Source organism: Rhipicephalus sanguineus, chromosome 3, assembly GCF_013339695.2.
Source record: "Rhipicephalus sanguineus isolate Rsan-2018 chromosome 3, BIME_Rsan_1.4, whole genome shotgun sequence".
Classification (NCBI taxonomy): Eukaryota; Metazoa; Arthropoda; class Arachnida; order Ixodida; family Ixodidae; genus Rhipicephalus; species Rhipicephalus sanguineus.
The window spans coordinates 217,879,547-217,901,787 of record NC_051178.1 but is presented as its reverse complement, the minus strand read 5'-3'; the positions used below and the strand labels follow the sequence as shown (position 1 = coordinate 217,901,787).

Below are 22,241 nucleotides of genomic sequence, written 5' to 3'. Positions count from 1 at the left end.
TAGCGCAGTGCAGCCAGGCTGTTCTGTGAATATGGCGTCATATTCATTCAGAAGCGATGAGACGCGAGCTTTCTCTTCCACCGTCAAACTGCTTGAGCTATTGAGCAGCGGGTGGTCCCTTTCGCCCCGCTCTGCAGTGCACAGTGCCTCCGCAGAGGGGGATGGGGGACGCGCGCGAGGGGAGCCGTTCCCTCCGGCGCGTTCTTTCTCCGCGGGTCGGTTTGTCGACCCGGCAGAAACATGTACGAGTGACTTTTTCGGGCAATTGTTGGGACGGTCTGCGCGCGAAGCATCATCGAACGTAATTGTCTCTGACGCTTTTTGAAAGGAAACGAAAGGTTTCAGGGTGCCACATGCTCGCTCCCTATATCCTCCGTTGCAGACGTCAATAACAATGCCCGTCTTGGCGAGGAAGTCTCTACCAAGAATGATAGGAACCGACAGGCCGGGGAGGTAAGCTAGGCGTTGCCGCCTGACCCGTTTCTCCCACCGCACCACAAGCCGAGCGGCAGCGCTTGCTTGCGCCGAGCCGCTGGCGAGCCGGAAAGTCACATTACTCGATCTAAGCCGGATAGCGTTCCGACAGAGATGATCGTACACTTCGTCGCCAAAGAGTGAAGCGCTTGCTCCCGTGTCTAACAGCGCAAAAAACCTGCGCCGGGCGACTGTTAGCTCAATAAGTGGCACTGGCGTGTCGTTGGGTGGTCCAGTACGACAAGCCAGCGGGGCTAGGAGTTCATGTGTCTCACTCAGCACCGCTTTGTTTGCCGCCGGCCATGCAGTGTTGCTCACCGGCGGCCCCGCTCGTTTCCCGAAAGCGCGTGCTCTCGGCTTGCGGGTTGCCAACAATCTCGGGCGAAATGCCCCGGCTGGTTGCAACGATAGCAGAGGGTGGTCGGCCGTGCTCGGGCTTGGCATGCTGTGCCTCGCGCCGTTTGGCCACCGTTCCTCTCTATCGGATGCTCCCTTCCGGGTGCGCTCCGCTCTAGCGTCCTCGGATCGGTATGTCGACTCCGATTCTGCGTACCTTGGCCATCGGCAGCGCGTGCTGCTCGCATGGCGTACGTGTACGGGTCAAGAGCCCGGTAGGATATGTCCCAACCGCTACTCGAGTGCCCGTCACTGAAGGCAACTGCACCATTTCCCTGTGGACGGATGCGAACATTGTCTCCGTTCCACGCGCATCGCGGCTCAAGTGCCTGCGACGCTGGGGGTGGTGGTCTGTACGCACGTGAGGCGAGTATGTCCGCCTGTATGCGTTTTGCCTCCGAGGCCAGCTCGTCCAAATCCCTGAACTTGCCGCCTCTCAAATATGCTGCGAAAGTGGGGTGCGCTTGTCGCGTGACTCGCTCCACCTTCTCGCAATTTAGAGCCGAGGGGTCAGCAATACGATAGAGCTCGTCCATCGCCCTCACGTACTCGAGCAAGGATTCGTCCGGATGCTGAGTACGCCGCTCTAACTCGCGCAGCATGCGACGCTGGTAATCAGCGGGTAGGAATTCGTCGCGAAACCTCGCTCGGAATTCGTTCAGCGTGCTTGACCGGTGGCCGGTAAGTCGGAACCACCGGGCAGCCTGCTCAGTCAGTGATACTGGAACGACGCGTTCTAGCATCTCGCCATCGGACAACCCCGTTGCCTGCTGGTAAGTCAGCATGCGGTCAAGGTAATCATTGGCGCTGACCGTGTCATGATACCCGCTGTAGGTGGGTAAGTCCACCTTTACGCTTGGTCGCGCAGCTATGCTGGGCCTCAGCAGAGTGTTCTGCACGACACCCGTCAAAGTCTCGATCAGGCGCAAGGCATCCCTTAAAACCTGTGGAGACTCGCTCTGGCCAGTAAGGTCTGGCACAGGAGCTGATTGCGTTGAGCCGGTATGCCGCTGTGGCTCCCTGCTCTCCGCGCGCTCGGGCAAAGGGCTCGGCGTAATGTGCCTCGCGCCTTCGAGCGGACAATCTAACGGAGGGAGGGCCTCATGTGTAGCACCACCCTCATCGAAGCAAATCAGGTCCCCTTGGCTAATGTTCGCCGCAGGGTCCGACTGTGCGGTAGCAGTTACCGCCGCTTCGAATTGTTGCCTGTTGGCAGCCACCCTTGACAGCGTGAACAGCGGCTGTAAGTCAGCCTCGTCTGCTGCCATGGTTGTTTGTGTAGTGGCAGTCACTCACACAAACTACTCGTACTGTTTAACCACTGGCCCCACGTTGGGCGCCAAATATGGGGGTTACTTAGTAACGAACAGATCCGCGCGTGCGAAACTGCCCCGTCTTTGGATCACACAGCGCACTAGAGGAGTGTAGTTACTCGCTACTAGTGCTACGCAGCAGCCCTAACAGTCAGAGCTGTGACCCCCTATCCCGCGGTTCGCGTAAGTTGCGACCGCGGCGGGTTTCAGGCCAGTGGTAACAGAGACGAGTTCTTTGCCTGACACAGTTTATTGTGTCAAAAGCGCCACCAACGCAACAAAATACAAGGTAAAACGAAGCGGCGGAGTAAGTTCCGCACGACAACGTGAAAACAACAACAAAATGGGAAGCACACGAGATTTAGAGCGATAAGGTTCAACTCACCTCTCGTGGCTTCGCAGTCCGGCCCTGAGGCAGTAAGTTACCTCACAATAGACCGGGCGTTGCGCAGGGGGTGATGGCGTCTGGGTGGCTCCCGACTCGTTAAAGCTGTGCTCGTCACCGCTGCTCGAGTCGAAAGACAAGGCGGTCCCCAAGGAAGCGGCGTGCGTCCCTCGGGGCCTGGAGAGGAGTCTCTCCAGAAAAGGGCAAGGAGGGAAAACGGGGCATCTCGACTTCGGCCAGGGAGCAGGGCGCGAAAGGCTGCGGGGGCGGCACGTGCCCTCTCCCACGCAACCCCCCTCGCCACTGCGCGTACAAACGTAGCGCGAAGCCGAGGTGCCGCCGCGTTGAAGACAATGGGTTGCGTGTGCAACCCCACAGGGTGGATTGTGCGGACATTCCCATACCATGTGGTACAGGGTGGCTGTTTTATTGTCGCAGAACCTGCACTGTGGTTTGTGTGCGTCGGGATCTATCTTAGATAGTACGTATGGATTTGGGTACGACAGTGTCTGCAGGCGACGCCACGCTACCTGCGATTCCTTACTGAGGTTCGGCCCCGGAGGCGGAAGTTTCCGTCTTTCGAGTCTTTGGTGTTGTAGAATTTCTGTGTATGTGAGAAGCGGGTCCATACGCGTAGCCGAGGGTGGGTGCGATATGCTGGGGTCGGAGGTCCGGAAGAGTAATTCTCGGGCCGAGGCGTGGGCGAGCTCATTGCCTCTAACTCCGCAGTGGCAGGGTACCCATATTAGCTGTTTCCATTCTCCTTTTGAGCGTGGGGACGATAGCTGTGTGAGGATTCGGTGTGCAATGGGGCCAATGTAGCCTTTGCAGAAATTTCGGTAGGCTGCTTGTGAGTCTGTCAGAACGAAGGTGGATCCGGGGTTTCGTAGGGCGAGGGCGATTCCTGCTTCTTCCATGCTAGTTGCGTCTGTGTCCTGGGCTGATATACAATCTATCTGTTTTCCTTGATGAACGACGCTTGCCGTGTACTTGCCGTTCACTGGTCCAGCTGCATCGACAAAGAAGGCGCTCTCAGTGTCTGAGTATTTGTCATGAGCCTTGGCCTGTGCCCGACGTCGATGTTCGTGGAACTGTGGATGCATGTTGCGTGGTAGTGGTTTTATGATGAAGTCCTGCCTCCATTCATGCGGGATACATTGTTTCCCCCTCCTCTGAATGGGGGCTTCGATGCCAAGTTCTGATAGCGTTTTCTGTCCCGTTCTAGTTATGGCCAGGCGCATGACTTGATTCGTGTGGTGTGCTTGGAATAGTTCGCATGCGGTATTGTGAAGCCCCATTTGAAGCAGACGGTCCGTGAGTGTCCACGGGGGAAGGTTCAGAGCCTTCTTGAGAGTAACACGTATGACTCTGTCTATTTTATGCTCGTCTGCTTTCAAAATTCTCAGGTAAGGGAAGCTATAGGTGAAGCGACTGATCACAAATGCCTGAATGAGTCGCATTATGTCATGTTCTTTCATCCCTCGTCGTCGGTTGGCTACCTGACTAATCATGCGAGAAATTTGAAGACAGGACGTTTTTAGTTTCTGTATGGGCAAATGAGTTGTTACCCCGATTATTGAAGTGGGCCCCGAGAATTCGAATGGTTTCAACCTCTTGAATTGGGGCTCCATTGAGTTGTACATTGAGGGGTGTATTGTCGGATGCCTTATTTCTATATACGAGAATTTCGGATTTAGTGGGGGAGCACTCCAGACCACACTTGCGCCCTATCTGCTCTACGACGGAGGCAGCCTGTTGGAAGGCTTCTTCTATCTGGCCCAGGTTGCCAGAGCGGCTCCAAATCGTGACGTCATCAGCATAAATGGCGTGGCGTACTTCCGAAATTTGATTTAGGGCCTCCGGGAGCCGCATGAGGGCAATATTGAAGAGGAGCGGGGAAAGGACAGCTCCTTGGGGCGTACCGAAATCACCCATGGTGATGGGTTGCGATTTAAGGTCCCCTATGCGGATAGTGACCCGTCTGTCTGTAAGAAAGTCCCGCACATATGCATATAATTTTGGACCACACTTGAGTTCACGTAAGTTTTCCAAAATGGTGAAATGCTGAATGTTGTCAAAGGCACCCTGAAATCAATTGCAAGAATAGCCCTTTCCGCTTGAGTGGTTCCGCTGGATCGGTTGACAATCTCATGCTTCACTTGTGGAAGGATGTCCTGCGCTGACAGATAGGGACGAAAGCCGTACATGGTGTCAGGCAGGAGATTCTTTTCTTTTAGATATTCGGTTAGCCTGATTTGTATTGCCTTCTCCATCACCTTACCAGCGCATGATGTGAGGGATATGGGACGGAGGTTATCAATATTGAGCGCTTTGCCGGCTTTCAGGATGAAAGTGAGCTTGGCCGATTTCCACTCTGTGGGAAGTGTTCTGGCGTCCCAGTACTCGTTCATTTTAGCTACTAGCAATTGTGTCATGTCATCGCTTAGGTTAGAGAGGAGCCCTATCGATACCTCATCGGGTCCCGGGGCGGTGCCTTTCCTCATGCTTTGTATCGCCGCTTTAACTTCGACGACCGTAAACGCTTTTGAAAGTTCCGGATTATCAGGACCGTCATACAGGAGTATAGGTGTGTGATCCCGCGTGGTGTTGACGTACTTCGACTGTAGGGCACGGAGTAGGTTCACGTTGTCGCCAGGGAAGCCGTGTATAACCCTCTGAAGGCTTCTTCTGGTCGCGCCTCTGGTAGAATCTGGGTCAATAAGGTGGCGCAGGAGATGCTAGGCAGATTTGGTATGAAGAGATCCCGTAAGGGAGTCGCATTTCGAGAACCAGTTTTCTTTAGCTAGTGCGATTGCGTATTGCTCTGCCTTAGCAGTGAGGGCAGCAATACGCGTCTTGAGTTTGCGATTGAGTCTTTGACGTTTCCAGCGTCTTGTGAGTTGGCGCCTGGCATCCCATAAATGCAAGAGATGGGTATCGATTGCTGGTGCTTCGGGTGTAGTTGCGATTATTTTGGTAACCTCGTTCTTGAGTTGCAGTAAGGTGTCGGCCCATGATGTGGGAGTTTGATGAAAGGGAAAGTTTTCTGTCTTGCGGAAAGCAGCCCAATCTATTAGCTTGACTGTCTTTTGATGCTTCTTGTGCCTGCCATACGATAAGGACGTGTGAATGATGAAATGGTTGCTCCCGAGGTTCTCCTGCGAGTTCCACCAGCGTGGCTGAGGAAGGTTGATACCCATCGTTAGGTCGGGGCACGTGTCCCTCGAAACACTGTTACCCGTGCGAGTGGGGTAGGCTGGCTCGGTGAGGAGGGTGATACTTTCAAGAGCCATGAGATCATACAGTTTTCGCCCTTTGATGTCTTCCTGCGGATAACCCCAGGAGGAGTGTCGGGCGTTAAAGTCTCCTACTATAAGCAGGGGAGCATTTAGAGCTTGTTTCCTGGCTTTGCGGAAGATTTTGATGAAGGTTTGCTTATGCGACTTGGGTCGACTATATATGTTAAGCACGCATACAGGCGGCTGGGAGCGCTTGATAGGCAGAAGTCGTATGAAGACGTACTCAAGCTTTTGATCACGGGGGTCGACATTTACCGTGACCGCAGTGCAGCTGTTGTGTACTAAAGTGCAGACCGATGTGTTGTGTTTGTTGGCATGTGTTGTGTACGACGAAAATCGTATATCGGGGACTATGGTATCCTGTAGAGCTATGATGTCGGGTTTGTGATCGAGCGTACCTATGTATTGTTGCAGCGATGCCGCCTTACGGCGAAAGCTTCTGCAGTTCCACTGTATTATGTCTAGGCTTTGAGGGAGTTGCGCCATCATGGGTTCGAAGATGATGTCTCTTCCGAGTCCCCGGTTTTATACGCTGTCGCGGAGATATCGCGGTGCCCCGTGAGTAGCTTAACGGGTGTTCTTCCGCGCCCCTGTTCCAGCTGTGAGGCGCTTCGTTTGTATTTGCAGGTGAGGACGTCTAGTTCGAGTAGCTTGGGTTGCACAGCTTCCTTGATTGAGGTCAAGCTTTGTTCCTGGATTTGTTGTATTGAGGACGAATGTTGGTCCCGTATTTGTTGTAGCTCCTCGCTGATCTGTTGTTTTATGAGTGGTGTGAGCATCTTGACAACTGTATCCGATGTCAGGGGCCGCTCCCATGCCGACAGCGCCATCCATTAGCGACTATACAAAGCACTCATTGTCCACTACACACTGAGGCCTACTCTTACTCTTTCCTGTCACGATGGGGCATACACTACTCAGTTTACAGGGAGCTGAGAAGACGACCTTGACACCATACCGGCTTGCCACTTTTTTCCTGGCAAAGAATGATATTCCTGGCAAAGGACAATCGGGAACTTCCTTCAATCGAACCTAAAACTGATTGTAGGCAAGGACCCCTTCCTAGTGCGCTCTTCAACGGAAGTTGCCAGCCTCCTGGAACAAGGTCTTCCGATGGCTACTACAGGGTTTTCGATTGACATTGAAGACCTATTCTACTCAATCCCGCACGACAGTTTGTTTGACGCTGTCAGGCAGAAAGTACAAGATTCTGGAGAAGTAGCCTTCCAGAATGCGGCGGGGGTGAGCCCAGCGCATTTCCTTGAAATGTTGATGTTTTACCTGAATTCTACGGCGATTGAGTTTAATGGAAAATATTACGTGCAGAAGGCAGGAATTTGTATGGGTTCGTCTGTTGCACCCGTACTCTGCGACATTTACCTGTCAGTGTTTGACCAGCGGGTTGAACAACTAATCTCTGCGCAAGATGTTGTAAAAATTTGCTGTTATGTGGACGACTATTTAGTGTTACTGCACGTGTCTGCACAAGATAACCTTGGTAGCGCAGTTAGTGTACTGAAGGTTTTTCAGTCGGTTTCTGGAGGGCTAACCTTACGCATGAAGTGGCTAGGGACCTGCAGTTCTTGGATCTAAAACTGCTTTTTGATGACCAACACATTCATTGGTATTACAACCCGAGGACAAAAAAGGCCTCCTTTTGAAAGCGCGCATTCGAAGCTGGTTAAGAAGGCCAATGTAACTCTAGCCTGCAAGTCCGCGCTCGATAAATCCTGCACGCGTAAGATGGAATTGAGATTCAATCAGCAAGTTGGCCGCTTCCTTTCGGCTGGCTACCCTCATAGCTTAATTGCAGGTGCTTGCGAAAGTCTCCTACAAAGACTGAAAAATAAGAGGCCACCAATAGAGAATTTTCAGAAAGACAAACTGCAGGCCATGCTTTACATTCGTCAATTATCTCATAGCGTTAAAAAAGTGGCAAGCCGGTACGGTGTCAAGGTCGTCTTCTCAGCTCCCTGTAAACTGAGTAGTGTATGCCCCATGGTGACAGGAAAGAGTAAGAGTAGGCCTCAGTGCACTACAAGACACCGAACAAATTACACTGAATGCGTTTCGAGGGTGGTCTACTCCATTCCACTGACATGTGGCAGCTTGTATATTGGGCAGACAGGAAGGTGTTTTAACAATAGGGCGAGGCATGTAACCAACAATGCAGGAGGTACTTTGAAGCAACATTGTGACAGATGTTCAGGAAAAGATGAGGGTGGACAAAACATTTCATGCAGACCTATTCTTGAAAACACCAAGTTCCTGTTTAAATCGAGGGACCAGACCGAAAGGGAGATTGTTGAGGTGTATCACATCAAAAAAACTGGTGAAAAATGTATCAGCCCGCCGTCTCTTTCCTTATCGCCAGAAGAAGTTGCTTTTCTGGAGAGTGCCTTGTAAAAAGCCGCTTGTTAAGGTTTTTTCCTTTGTTTGTTTGGTGGTTTTCACGCAAAATTAGGGTTAGCGCCAGATGTGCAGATGGGTCATGGTTTTTCACGTGAGTGCTTTTAATTTTGTCGCCCTCCTTCTGTTAATTGTTGTATCTCATTGTGCCATACTTTTAGGTTTTCATGGGTTTTGCTTATACATTTGTTGAGCGTTAAGTCTTTTGTTTTCATCAAACGATGTTGCGTCATGATCGCTTCCCCTTTTGTTATAGGTTATTTGTTATGCCACAACCGCCTTTTTGGTGTTTTGTTTTGCTTTTCACATGCATTTTCATATGTTTGCTTTTTCACATACACGAAGCTCAGTGAGGTTGGTACCACGTGTTTCCGATGTGCATTTGGCCGTTATCTTGGGGATGCACTCTTATTCAGCAATGATGGTAAATTTGTCGGCACAGCAGAGATTGAAAAGATTGGTCACATGTACGGGTTCAGGCTTGAAATATCTCCCTTGCTTTCCAGAAAATAAACAGTTGGCAGTCTGCATTCGTGGTGTTTCTGAATGTTTTTCTTACTTGTTTCCTCGTCTTCTCGCGCAGTTTAAGAAAGTTTATCACAAGAACAGGAATGGCAGTGTGCAGGCAAATGTGCTGCCAAATTAGTTCGAAGTGATAGCTCATGTTCCCTGACTCAGACGTTCAAACACCCACCAGTTCAAACATCGGCGAAACTGGTCGGTGTTTGAACGTCAGAGTTAGGGAACATGAGCTGTCACTTCGAACTAATTCGGCAGCACATTTGCCTGCACACTGCCATTTCTGTTCTTGTGAGGCGAGGTTTTCAAGCGTTTCTGTTCTTGCCAAAAGCTCAGATGCTCTGGCCCGGGAATTAATGGAAGCTTTTTGGATGAAGAAGAAAGGCGACTTGTGTGTAAGTGACACATCAGTGGTTTTGTGCATGGTTGCTTGATTAGATGTGCCTTTCTATTGACCTCGTGTTTTTTTATGTGTAGTGACTAGGTGATGCAGTGCGGTGTGCGCATGTGTGGTGCGGCGTAGATATTTTCTGCGTTTCTTCTGAGAATAAATCAGTTGCGAGTGACGCTCTTTCCCGGTGCTTCTTCGTTCTTCTTGCAGTGTTTTAGGCATCTAGGATTTCCCTCACTGCCTTGTGATTGCTGTGGTCAGAGGCACTGCCATTGTGAATGTGCAATCTGTGCAGCAACAGCGTTGCGTCGCATTCCCTTTGTAGCATCTTCAGTTTCAGCAAGTAGCGTGACATATCATGATCCAGCTACGGGCACGATAGCGTACAGCAGCCTCTTTTTCGGAGGCAGCACACTGAAACTTTATGCACATACGTACGTCAGCAGAATGATGGTGGAAAAATGGGCGGCGTATCATATGTGTGTAAAGTTTTGCACCATTTTAAGAAGATTGCACAGAGAGCAAATGTCTACGTAATATTCTCTGCTCCAGAGAAATTAGGTCAGCTGTGCAAGCGTACTAACCCTAAGAAGGATATGTATGTGGGAAGAGGCATGTGATCAGCTATGTTGTATATATAAGTTCCTTCTGTCGCGGTCTACAGACTGGGAGGTGTGTCAATGATTGCCTGCGTGAGCAGCATTGTTGCAGTGTAAAAAACAAGGTTTCTTCGGGTAATTTCCTGGCTATGCATTGTAAGATGTGTGGATGCACTCCAGTCCACTCCAGTGTCGCACATGTCTCACCCCTTTTTGAGAAATGTAGTGTAGTCAGTAAACACAGTGAGGTTGTTGAAGCATATAAGATTGTGCAGTTGGGTGAAAACTGTGTCAGCACCCCGTCAATCGCATTATTGCCCAAGGAAATGGAGTACCTACAGAGGCGTTTGTCGTAATCTGTCTCAGTTGCGCTGTTAGTGGCCTATCTGTGCTATGTCCAGTGACGCAGTATTATGCGAGTGGTTATCAAGTGTATTTATAGGCGATGCATTTGTGTTTTCACTATAAATTTGTTGAGAGTTCAGCGCTGTATGCGTTCCCTTCCTGTGTGTCCTGTGGTTTTCGCGCTGTTTCATCTAATAGTGTTTGACCATTGTATCATTTTGGGCCGTAGTCACAATTAGTTGACATGTGAGATTATTGACCTGACCCAAAGGTCGCGGGATCGAATCCCGGCTGTGGCGGCTGCATTTTCGATGGAGGCGAAAATGTTTGAGGCTTGTGTACCTAGATTTAGGTGCACCCTAGGTGGTTGAAATTTCCGCAGCCCTCCACTACGGCGTCTCTCATAATCATATTGTGGTTTTGGGACGTTAAACCCCAGATATTATATATGTGCGATTACTGAAGTGAATTCTATTGCAAAAAGTGTCAAGCTGTGCGTGAGTATGCCATCTGTATCTTTATCTGGAAAAGAACACGATTTTCTTGGGCAGACATCATGTGGTCAGTGAAGTGCTGATGCATATTTGTAAATTGATGGAAGATTTGATATTGACTTTACTGTGTTTGTGTGCGGCATCACGGGGGCTTTAAGCGAGCCATTTACAGTCTAATCTCGTTATAACGAAGTTGCATCGGGAACATAAGTTAGTTCATTATATACGATATTCGTTGTAACAGCAGAGATAAAAATCGGCTCTGACTAATCGCCACTTTGGCTCGTTCAAGAATCCTGGATACAAAACGCATTATGCTAGGCCCACCATAAACGAGGTTATGGTTACCTGTCTCCTTGTGGTAACTAAAGAGACTGGAATGTCAGAAGGTGATATTACAACTGAAAAAATTTTGTTTGACAAAACAGGCCTGCGTTCACATTTATTTGAAGAAGGACGTGATTTTGGATTTCATTTGGTGGCCAGCCGGTCTGATAATTGGCTAGCCTATCTGTGTTTTCGTCTTCCTCCCCCACAACCACATTCGAAGGAATGTGGTTGCCTTTCGATACTTATTTTTTATGCTACCTTTTGAGTTCTTAACCTCACGCAAACCACTATTTCTTTGTTACAGCCGCAGGAGGTCTCGTGTTTTCGGTTTCGTCATATAAAGAACAAATGTCACTGAAATAAAGTGCGACCGACCAACGTTCGTTCGCTATAACCGATAATTCGCTATATCAGTGTTTGTTATAACAAGATTCAACGGCTTTAGGGTTAGGGTTATAAAGACAGGTTGGAAATTTAGCATTCATCCTGTTGCCTGTCATTTCCTTCCTCGCTGTTGTCTCTTTCCTTCAGGCTCAAACTGAGCTGTGCTATAGCAGAACGAGATTAGGTGGCCTATCAAGTTGCACCCAGCGACTTGTCATTCTCGGAGCCACACTGAAACTGAGACTGGTCAGTAATAAATCTGTCACACGCTGCAGCAAGCGATGTTATGTGCCGTGACTAATATGCCCCAGCAACACATTGCAGCAAAAAAAAAGAACACCAGACCAAAGTTCTTGTGTTGGTGTCCCTTCAGAAAACGCCAGGCCTGCACTGAAACCGCAGCACAGTCACAGCGAAAGCTGGAAGAGTGGCGTTTCTAGAGCCCGTTGTAAGCTCTCTTGGGGCTACAATACAAGTACACTAGCAGTGTACCCACTACGCCATAAATCACAATTATTGTGAAGTTGGGAAGCACCTACTAAGCCATTATTCGTCATTCTGCGGAGAAGCGAGGCACCAGCTACACGTGTGTAAGGCATTATGTGCACTTTGTTGACGCGACGACTGATGACGATGAAGAATTATGGCTCAGCCCTTTGTAATGGGTTGGAAGCTTTAAACGGCCCACCAGTTATGTAATTTCCATTGGGTGACGCCCGGTCGCTATTTTCCTCTCCCGTTATGCTGTATAATATACGTTGAGTTGGCGAGAGACGGGTAGGGGGGGGGGGGGGGCGAAGAACTTTACTGAGACCCCGAGGAAATGGATCATGCGCTTATGGGCTTCCTTGGCAACCAATACAAGTGCACTTGCGAGGAACCCACTACGCTCTAAATCATTGTAATTCTACTGAGACCCCGAGGAAATGGATCATGCGCTTATGGGCTTCCTTGGCAACCAATACAAGTGCACTTGCGAGGAACCCACTATGCTATAAATCATTGTGATTTTTGAGAAGTAGGGCAGCAGGCACTGTGCCATTTTTCGTCATTCTACGGAGAGCCGTGGTACCTGCTAAACGCATGTAAGGCATTATGCGCACTTTGTTGATGCTGTGCCTGATGACGATGAAGAATTATGGCAGAGCCCTTTGTAGTGGGTTGGAAGCATTCAACAACCTACTCGTTGCGCAATTCGCATTGTGTGACGCCTGGTTACAGAATTCGCGTTATCCGACGCTTGGTGCTTATTTTACTCTTCTACCACGCTATTTTGCATATGCTAATGTGGTTCCCTCCCGACATGAAGCCTGTATAGGACCTTTTTGCAAAGCAGTTTCAAGCACCGGCATGGCTCAGAGGTTGAATACTGGGCTCCTACGCAGAGGGCCCAGGTTCGAACCTCGTTCCGTCCTGCAATTTTTTTCTTATTTCGTTTTTTTTTTCTTATTTCGAGCGATACTGGTTATGGACACCGGCGGCGGCGGTGGCAGCGGCGGACAACTACGGTGCCAAAAACGGCCGGTGAAATGATCTCATAACAGCTTTCGCTGTAAAAGGGCCCCATTTCAAGTTTGATTTATGCAGTCAATGTTGCATGGCGCCATTTAAAGCGTTTTACTGAAAGAAATATTGAAGGACCTGCTTTGCTGCTCCTCTCCTCCTCTTCCTGTTTCGCTTCATAGACTAGTGTACTCGTTCCAGTGACAGCGTTAGATGATCAAAACCATGCGCCATGCTTGGCGACATGGAAAGCAGTCTGTGTTGTACGTACAGTGCATTTGTACCTCATTACTGGAAACAATAAGAACAGACAGGACCATGCATCGACTATCAACACGGCACTTATTTTCCTGAACAAGAATATATAAACGCATTCAAGAGGAGAAGAGGGTAGCAGTGGCCACTCTTGCTTGAAGCGCTGCTCCCTTGAAAAGCATGTCAACCATTTTTGTGTCACGCCATCATTTGATACGTTGTAGACACAATCGCACTTTTTTGTTTCTCGCTGTGCCAAACCATTCGCTTCATAGTTGCATCAGCCCATCAGACAAATCCGAGTTCTCCATGGGTCTGTATTCTCTTGGTGCCTGCCACAAGCAAACAGTGGCTTTCTTTATTTTAACGTGGTTAGAGAGCGTATTCAATTGTGGACACTCGGTGAAATGTGGCCAGACAGGCTGAACCTGACTTGTGTTTGTTTCAGTGCATCATTCTGAACAGTAGCACACATGGACGGCGACAGACCAAGACGGGACACAGCGCTAACTAACAACTCGTGTTTATTGCGCATGATCGCACATATGTACACACGACACCACGCCAAGGAAAAGGAGAGGGGGACGAGGTACACAAGGCAATCGACCCAGCAAATCAAACAGGCGGCTGACGCAACAGAAATGCCATTTCCTTTTTCGATAAACAGATTGAAGGGCAACTTACAGCTTCTCTATATTTAATCTCTGCTGCTTCAATAATTTCTCTCGTTAGCTGGTCAGAATTTCTGGCTAGCGAATGTGTGTGGTGGAACAGTGGCTTACAACTGCAATGTGCACAATGCGCGGCTAGGTGGCCTGACAGGACCTCAGCACGTTCGCTAGCCAGAAGTTCTGACCAGCTAACAAGAGAATTTGTTGAAGCAGCAAAGGTTAAATATAGAGACGCTGTAAGTTGCCCTTCAATCTGTTTATCAGAAAAGGAAATGGCATTTTCGTCGCGTCAGCCGCCTGTTTGATTTGCTGGGTCGATTGCCTTGTGTACCCTTCTCCCCCCCCCCCTCCTTTTCCTTCGCGCGGTGTCATGTGTATATATATATGCGATCACGTGCAATAAACACTGAGTTGTTAGCGCTGTGTCCCGTCTTGATCTGTCGCCGTCCCTGTGCTTCTTTGCACTACTGTTCAGAAGGATGCACTAGCAACTAGCCCATCAGTCTGTCCTTTTGTTTCAGTGCTCAAGTGTGAACCTGCCCTGGCCAGCTTGGATGGAATTGTGACCGAGCTGAGGCAAACATGCAACCTGGTGCAGTTTGTACATCATTTACGACAGCAATTCAAGAAACTCTTGCTTGCAGAGACAGTGCAGACTGAGCACAATGATGCTTCTGCACAGCATCATCTTCTTAAAGTTATGCCAATTTTGTAATGGAATAATAATGTACAAGACATAATTTGCCTTCATTGCTCAGTTGATGTGCTCTAACAGTTCCTAGGTATGAATGCTTTCGTAACGATAAGTTCTAATTGGAGCAATGTTTCCTGCTGCTGCCAAACTATTGCAGTACTTTGCGTGAGATAACAGTGCAGTTGTTCCAATTTAATCGCTCAACTTGGATAAAAAAAGATCCATGCAGAATCTCCTTTGGGAGGTGATGCGTAATCGTAGGTTGCGGCCTTCCTTAGAACACGCATGACATCTTCTTTTTAGCTTTCATCAGCGTCTCGAATGGCCCCTTGGAAGGCACGACCACCGGAACGCATGTTTGGCATCAATTATTGGCAAAGCCGGAATTTCCCTGATGTGTATTATTCTCCATGTCGACTTAACGTGTTTTCCTGCAGAAGGCTTTGATTCCACTACCGTGAAATTCAACAAAGCCGTCATAGAGAGCAATCTTATGCATTCGTTTTGCACAGCTGGTACAAGGCATTCAGATACATTCACAGCATGGATGTGTAGTAGCCCAGCAGTTATGGAGTGTGGGGCCCAGGTTCAAACCCATTACTACCAAGAAAAGTTTTTTGTATACATTGGTGTTTTTATTGAGATGATCAATGACAGAGGGACGCCAGGGAATTTTCGTTGTTGAGCTGGCGTAAAAATGCTTACGCATTTAGTACTGTTTAGCAGCGAGAGCTTTCCTGAAGGCCAGCTTGGCTGTGTACTGAGAACGTTTGATTAACATAGCATTGTGCGTCTGAGAAGCTACAAATTTGGAAGTCACCTCCCCAGAGATTTTCAGTTGGGTTGTCAATTCTTCTGGGCAGCTTGTATTTTGTGTGGACTTTTGCTGCATCATACAGTGTTTGCATGACACGTTTATTAGCTGACATAAAAAAAAAGCATCTTATTGGTCGAGATGCACACAATAGACCGTTGTCACAATAGTAAAGCTAGCTTTCCTGTGATGCAGCTAGCCCATCTAATGGCAACTAGTCTCTTCAGCAAACAGCAGTTTCAAGTGGCACTCTTACGTAGAAAATGTAGACTCAGTTCACATGATATAGACACACATAATAGACAAGCCTCAGTACATGCAACTAGGACCTCGTCTTCACTTGAAGCACGACAGATTAGTTGGCTGAATACGCAGCGCAGGGACTTGTGGAAAAGGGTCTGTTGGGTCAAGTCCGTTGCAGCTAAATGCGAGTCAAGATGTTATCGGAGCTTGCTTCAATTGCAAGTTTGTCATTCAGCATGGAAACAAGTTGCTGACAGTTGAGTAGTTTTTTAAGAAAGATGTCGTACTGTGCACTGCATGTGTACGTCAAGTTTTCTCCTCTTCACATCGCAGGGTATGCCTTTTTTTTTTCATAAAATTTACTACAACAGCTATCTGAAAAAAAGAAGTGCTGACATCATACATATCAGCACGCACTGACAACCTCAATAAAGTTGGGATTCCATGGTGTCACACAAAATGTTTTCACGACTCATTCATACCAAGAACTCATCTGGAATCGCCTTGCCCACTTACATAACAGATAATAACCTATTTAGTAAACCTATTGTTATTTTCTGAATGTTTAATATTTTTTCCTTAGTGCTTGAAAATGATTGTTAATGTATCCCTGCTGCAATTTTAAGTCATTGTCTTGCTGTGCATTTGTGCCTGTTACTATGTATTTGTGCTTGCTTTCTTTTTCTCCTTTTACGTTGCAGTTGTTTATATTGTATTTTTGTCTCCCCACACGCCTCTGCAATACCATTGGGCCCCGAGGGTACTACCAATAAATAAATACTATGCTCCACAATGATTCATTTTTAAATGCAGTAAAAAATAACACAATCCTTTTCACTGCAACACATTGTGCCTACTTTTGCCCCTATTAGTGCACTAGACTCGCAGCTGGGCCAGTCATGCCTGGGAGGCCAACAAGCAGTTGGAGGTCCTCATTGATTGCGTCCAGATGTGACCTTTTCTGGTGTTCTTTCGAGATCACTTTCAAAATAACACCTTTGTCAGCAGTGTCCGTTTTGTGGACGATCGCTCGGAGCTTGTTGCGTCTACCACTACTCATGCTTGTTACCTGACATGCGGTGATGGCACGCATGGCGCAGGAAACTTGATGGCGCTTGACCGTCACGATGGCAGTAGAGCACCAAGTCGAGCTAGTTGGTTGACATTCATCGTAAAGGCTTTTGCTAACAAGCACAGACACAAGGAAGAGAAGAAGCACTTCCCATCTGCTTCTGAAAGAAACCAAGAACCACCTTAGGGACTGCTGTGTTCGGTAGCTGTTCGAGGCAAAAAGATAAATACTACACGTGGTTGTGTAAGCGAACCTGTTTGTGAGCTGCGGTCTTTAGATGCTACTTTGTGACAGCAGCGTAACTTGGTTTTAAATGGTCCAACAACCTCGGTTCATGCAGTTGTGAGTCTGTGCACGTCTGGTCTTGTTGTGTCCGTGTTTGTTAGCACAGTTATTAAAAGCCTTCACAATAGAGCCATGGTCTTCTCATTCACTTGCCAGCCTTTGCTTCTCAGTGGTTGCCTGAACTGTGCCACGAGAAAAGAAACGTCTATACGAGTAACACTGGTCATTCAAAACTCTCCTAAAAGTACATGCCTACCGCAAGTTCAGTTGCGATGCGCCTACTATGCCATAATTCATATTAGGAGCCAGCGAAGTACCCACTACATGTCCATAAGGCAGTACTACATGCAGCTGCACACATTGTTGATGCTGCTGCTGATTGACTAATTACAGTAAAACCTTGGTGATACTACGATACGAATCTCGTGGGGTTGCCAAAAATATTCGTACCATCCAAAATTCGTATCACCAGAAAACATGGAAAATTAGTATGCGACAAAAGAAAGTTGGCATGCGTTTTGATTTAGTGTTTCTCAGGGTCGCAGCGACGTCATGAACAGCTCTGAATGATTCCGAGTAAAGTTTTTAGACGTCAACTATCATACTTGTACTCGTAATCATACTTGTACCAGGTGTGTTGTGCCCCGTAACCGCTTGCATGACACCAGAGTACTGCGGCGAAAGGGACTTAAAGCTCCTTCGCCAAGACCGCCCGCTTCGTCTCTTGGGGTCTTCGTCCACGTTTCATGGGACTTCATGACGGACCCGCAGCCCAAGTTTCAGTCTCGTTTCATAGAACGTCTGATTGCGGGGACATGGCTTGCATCGACTTGGCAGGCACGTGTTAACACACTACAACAGGGGTGGAAGTGCTGCTCCAATTGCGTCATTCTGCGCCAATCTGGGCTGCTGCGCACAAACGGCAATTTCCGCGAAAATTGACCATTGGAAGTGCAAAGCGCCAAATGATAAGATGGATGACGTCCAAATTGATAAGATCCGCCCGCGCATCGTATGTTCTAACGCGGGTAAAAGCGCGCGAGCGGGGGCAACGAACGCGGCCGAAGCAGCGATCAAACGAGCCGGGCCATTTCCGTCGCACGGAGGGTGCATGTGATAGCATCACCCCGCTCGGGAGGCCTGTGTGATGTTATTGGGGCAGGACCGCTCCAGAAAGAACCAGACAGCACGCCAGTGCACAAACACACGTCCCACTTCTATCACACCCTTCACGCATGGACACAACAAACTTTACGAAAATGTCTAACAAACTACTCGCGGACTAAACTAAAGGAATAAACAGGACGTCCGGCCTACAGTTCAGGTCGTCGGGGTAGTCGCCTGGGCCGTCGTTGATGCGCCGTCGGCACCTTTCAGTGGCGAAGACGACGTGGTTGCAACGCCGTCACCTGCAGTGACGGAAGTCAGGAACCGCAAGGTCGCCGCGTCGAACTCCGGTGGCTCTGCGCCACCGTCGACGAACTGGAGCCGACGACAGGCGGGTTGTGGCGGTAGGGAGGGGTGCCCTTGAGCACCAGCGGTACGTCTCGGAAGCCCACGTCAGCCCTCCTGGACCAGCGGGGCAAGGGCAGGTTCACGAACCCGGCGTCCGCTCTCCAAGACCAGCGGGGCGAGGGCAGGTTCAGGAACCCGGCGCCAGCTCTCCTAGACCGGTCGTCTAGCGGTGGCTGAGCTGTCCATTCAGCTGGTGGGAGTGTCGCGACGTGGCCGGGTTGTACCTATGGGCCAGACACCCAGCGAGGTAGTCCTGCCTCGAACGACGACCCTCGCGCACTGCCCCGACGACCTGAACTGTAGGCCGGACGTTATGTTTATTCCTTTAGTTTAGTCCGCGTGTAGTTTGTTAGACATTTTCGTAATGTTTGTTGTGTCCATGCGTGAAGGGTGTAATAGAAGTGGGACGTGTGTTTGTGCACTGGTGTGCTGTCTGGTTCTTTCTGGAGCGGTCCTGCCCCAATAACATCACAAACTGGCGAGCCTGCCAGGATACTCTCGTTAAACCAGTGAGGGAAGACAGCTTCGCTCGAGACATACACCCGTTCAGACTGCACCATAGACTTGGAAAAACTCGCCGCTATAGGGGTCCAACTAGGGTTCTCGGGTGCAGACCTTAACAAGTGGATTGAGGCCCAACAAGCTAAGCTAAGGGATGAGAGAGCTGCAGAACGAGAGGCAGCCAAAGAAGCTGACGAGAGGCAGCGTGAAATTCTGCAGCTAAAGCTAAAGCTTCAGGAAGGAGCTCAGAATATGCCCGTAGCAGCGAATGACGCTTTGACTGCGCCCAGCACCTCCTCGCCCCTCAATCCACAGAAGTTACTGCCTTTTATTTGACGAGAAACGCGATGATTTGCACGCGTATCTGCAGCGATTTGAGCGCGTAGCCACGGGACAAGATTGGCCGCAAGAAAAATGGGGTCTCGCTGTAAGCATGTGCCTAACGGGTGACGCGTTAACCGTGATAGGCCGAATGACTGCCGCCGATTCCCTTGACTACCAGACAGTAAAGAAAGCTCTACTGCAGAGATTTCAGTTCACGGCTCAAGGCTACCAAGAGAAGTTTAGGAAAGCACGAGCAGCAGATGGTGAAAGTGGACGACAGTTAGCAGCAAGAATTGCCAGTTATTTCGACCATTGGATAGACATGGCAAACGTATCCAAAACCTATGAAGGTCTAAGGGATCACGTAATCTCTGAGCAATTCTTGCGTTGTTGCCATCCAAAGCTGGTTGTTTTCTTGAAGGAGCGAGAGTGCAAGTCACTAGATGGGCTCGCTAATTTGACGGATCGCTTCCTTTAGGCGCAGAATTTGACTAATCTAGGAAAAGGTCCTGACCCCGCGAAAGAGTCCAGTGGAGAGCCTACCGAAGCGTCGCGGAAACCGCAACTCAAGTGTATCCTTTGTAATCGTTTCGGACATTTGGCTCCTGACTGCCGTAATCCACCTAAGCAGATGCTAAGGTGCAAGTTGTGCGGCAAAACGGGACATGTAACGGAAACATGCCGAAACCAGCATGGGGACAACAAACCGAGTTCTTCGTGCGCATTTACCGAATCTGACTCTGCCAGGGCTGGTGCTAGAAAAACAACCAAACGTCCAGGAGGGAAGATTCCTTGCTCAAGTCACCACGACGACAACTTGCAGGGTGCAGTACGTTTCCTGGTCGACGGGATGCCAGTGGTCGAAGGTCTACTGCTAGGAAGAGAGGTTCGAGTACTACGCGATACGGGATGCAACGTACACGGCAATAGTCCGACGGGAGCTCGTTCCTGATGTGTGCCTCACAGGCAACATCAGCGTCGTTCTCCTAGACGGATCAACTAGCCATCTCCCGGAAGCTGTTGTACAAGTCCACACGCCGTACTTCACAGGGATGCTGAAAGTGGCTTGTGTGGATCAACCCCTCTATGACCTTATGCTGGGAAATCTTCCAGGCGTCAGAGGACCGTACGATCCGGATTCTGACTGGAAGCAGGCGGCTGGTAACCAGGTCGATGAGTTACCGGCGCAAGCACACCCGACCAAGTCACCTGTCTACTCAACATCTGTCTCTTCAAGCATGGCAAAAGTCAAAGCCAAACAACGAGGCCAAGAAAAGATCAAGCCTTTGTACGTGTCAACAACTTTCTTACCTGACGTTACCAGAGCACAACTCGTCGAGGAACAGCTAAAGGACCGGTCACTAAAAGCTGTCTTTGCTAAAGTGAACAAAGAGTTCAAATCGGGAAAGGGTCACAGTTACGAGTTCATTGAAGATAAAGGATTACTTTATCGACGCTACCGCCTTGCCACTGGCAGAACCTTTAAACTGATGGTCACTCCGAAAGCGTTCCGGGTCGGTATACTGGACATTGCTCATGCAAGTATCATGGCAGGACACCAAGGCACCAAAAGAACCCCTGATCGTGTCCTGAAAGAATTTTATTGGCCTGATTTGAATGGGGACGTCAAGCGCTTTGTCAAGTCTTGCGACAAGTGCCAGAGAACTACCCCTAAAGGAAAAGTTGGAGTCGCACCACTAGGCAACATGCCTCTTATCCGGACACCTTCTGAAAGGGTCGCGGTTTATTTAATCGGCCCATTTTCACCAAGATTGGAACGTGGAAACCGATATGTTCTAACACTAATCGATTTTGCGACTCGTTACGCTGACGCTGTAGCATTGCCCGCAATCGATGCAGTTAACGTTGCGGAAGCACTTATCGAGATTTTTTCCCGCATCGGCTTGCCAAAGGAAATGGTCACCGACCAAGGGGCAAGTTTTACCTCAGAATTAATGAAAGAGGTTAGCAGGCTTCTCTCCGTGAAGATGCTAAAGACGACCCCATATCATGCGATGGCGAACGGCCTCGTGGAGATGTTTAATGGCACCCTCAAGAAAATGCTAAAGAGAATGTGCCAAGAGAGGCCTCGATCTTGGGACAGGTACCTTGTTCCACTGATATTTACGGTCGCCACATCCGAGGACCGCCAACCGTGCTGAGAGAACTGTGGACAAATGAGGGGCTAGACGCAGAAACGCGGACGACTTGTCTTTGATTTGCGAAATAGCGACTTGCAAGATAGCCCATGGACAGCTGGAGAAGGCTCGTGCCAAGCAAAAAACCTACTATGACAGGAAAAGTCGCCCTAGAAAATTATGCCCAGGCAACAAGGTTGTAATTCTGCTGCCGACTGACTCCAACAAGCTGTTAATACAGTGGAAAGGGCCGTTCCAGGTCATCGAACGGAAAAATGAGGTTGATTATGCCATCGATATATGTCTGGGAAGAACAAGACTTTTCATATAAACATGCTCAAAAAATACGAAGATCGTAAACCTATGAACCCGCAGCAGGTGTCAGTTGTTTCAGAGGTCAAGGAAAATTTCTCCGACGAAGGAGGTTGAGTAAAATAAATGCCAATATTGGGCTCGTATCGCACGCAGTTCTGCGCGGATATCAAGGGATTGCCAAACCTTACAGCTCAACAAGTGGAGAATGTGCACGCACTATTTCAGGAGTATATGCAGACATTTTTCCTGACATACCTGGGAAAACGGTGCGAATTAGTTGGCTAATAGTGGCGACACAGCCAAACCCGCTTGTATACTGTAGTTGCCTAACTGAACTGTATACAGTGCTTTATGAAGAATTCTGTTAATGTGTCCTTGCGAACACTAGGCCAGTTCGTCGTTCGAGGCAGGACTACCTCGTTGGGCGTCTGGCCCATAGGTACGACCCCGACCACGTCGCGACACTCCCACCAGCTGAATGGACAGCTCAGCCTCCGCTAGACGACCGGTCTAGGAGAGCTGACGCCGGGTTTCTGAACCTGCCCTTGCCCCGCTGTTCCAGGAGGGCTGGCG

General features: G+C 49.1%; 1 protein-coding gene across 1 annotated transcript in view; it reads left to right on the top strand.

Annotated features, from left to right (window-relative positions):
- Positions 1-17,085, top strand: part of LOC119388306 (uncharacterized) — a 148,872-nt gene extending 131,787 nt beyond the window's left edge. Inside the window, exon 6 of the mRNA XM_037656005.2 lies at positions 14,289-17,085. Coding sequence (XP_037511933.1) covers positions 14,289-14,482 — 194 coding nt within the window. The 3' untranslated portion in view covers positions 14,483-17,085. The remainder of the gene's footprint in view (positions 1-14,288) is intronic.
- Positions 17,086-22,241: the final 5,156 nt, after the last annotated feature.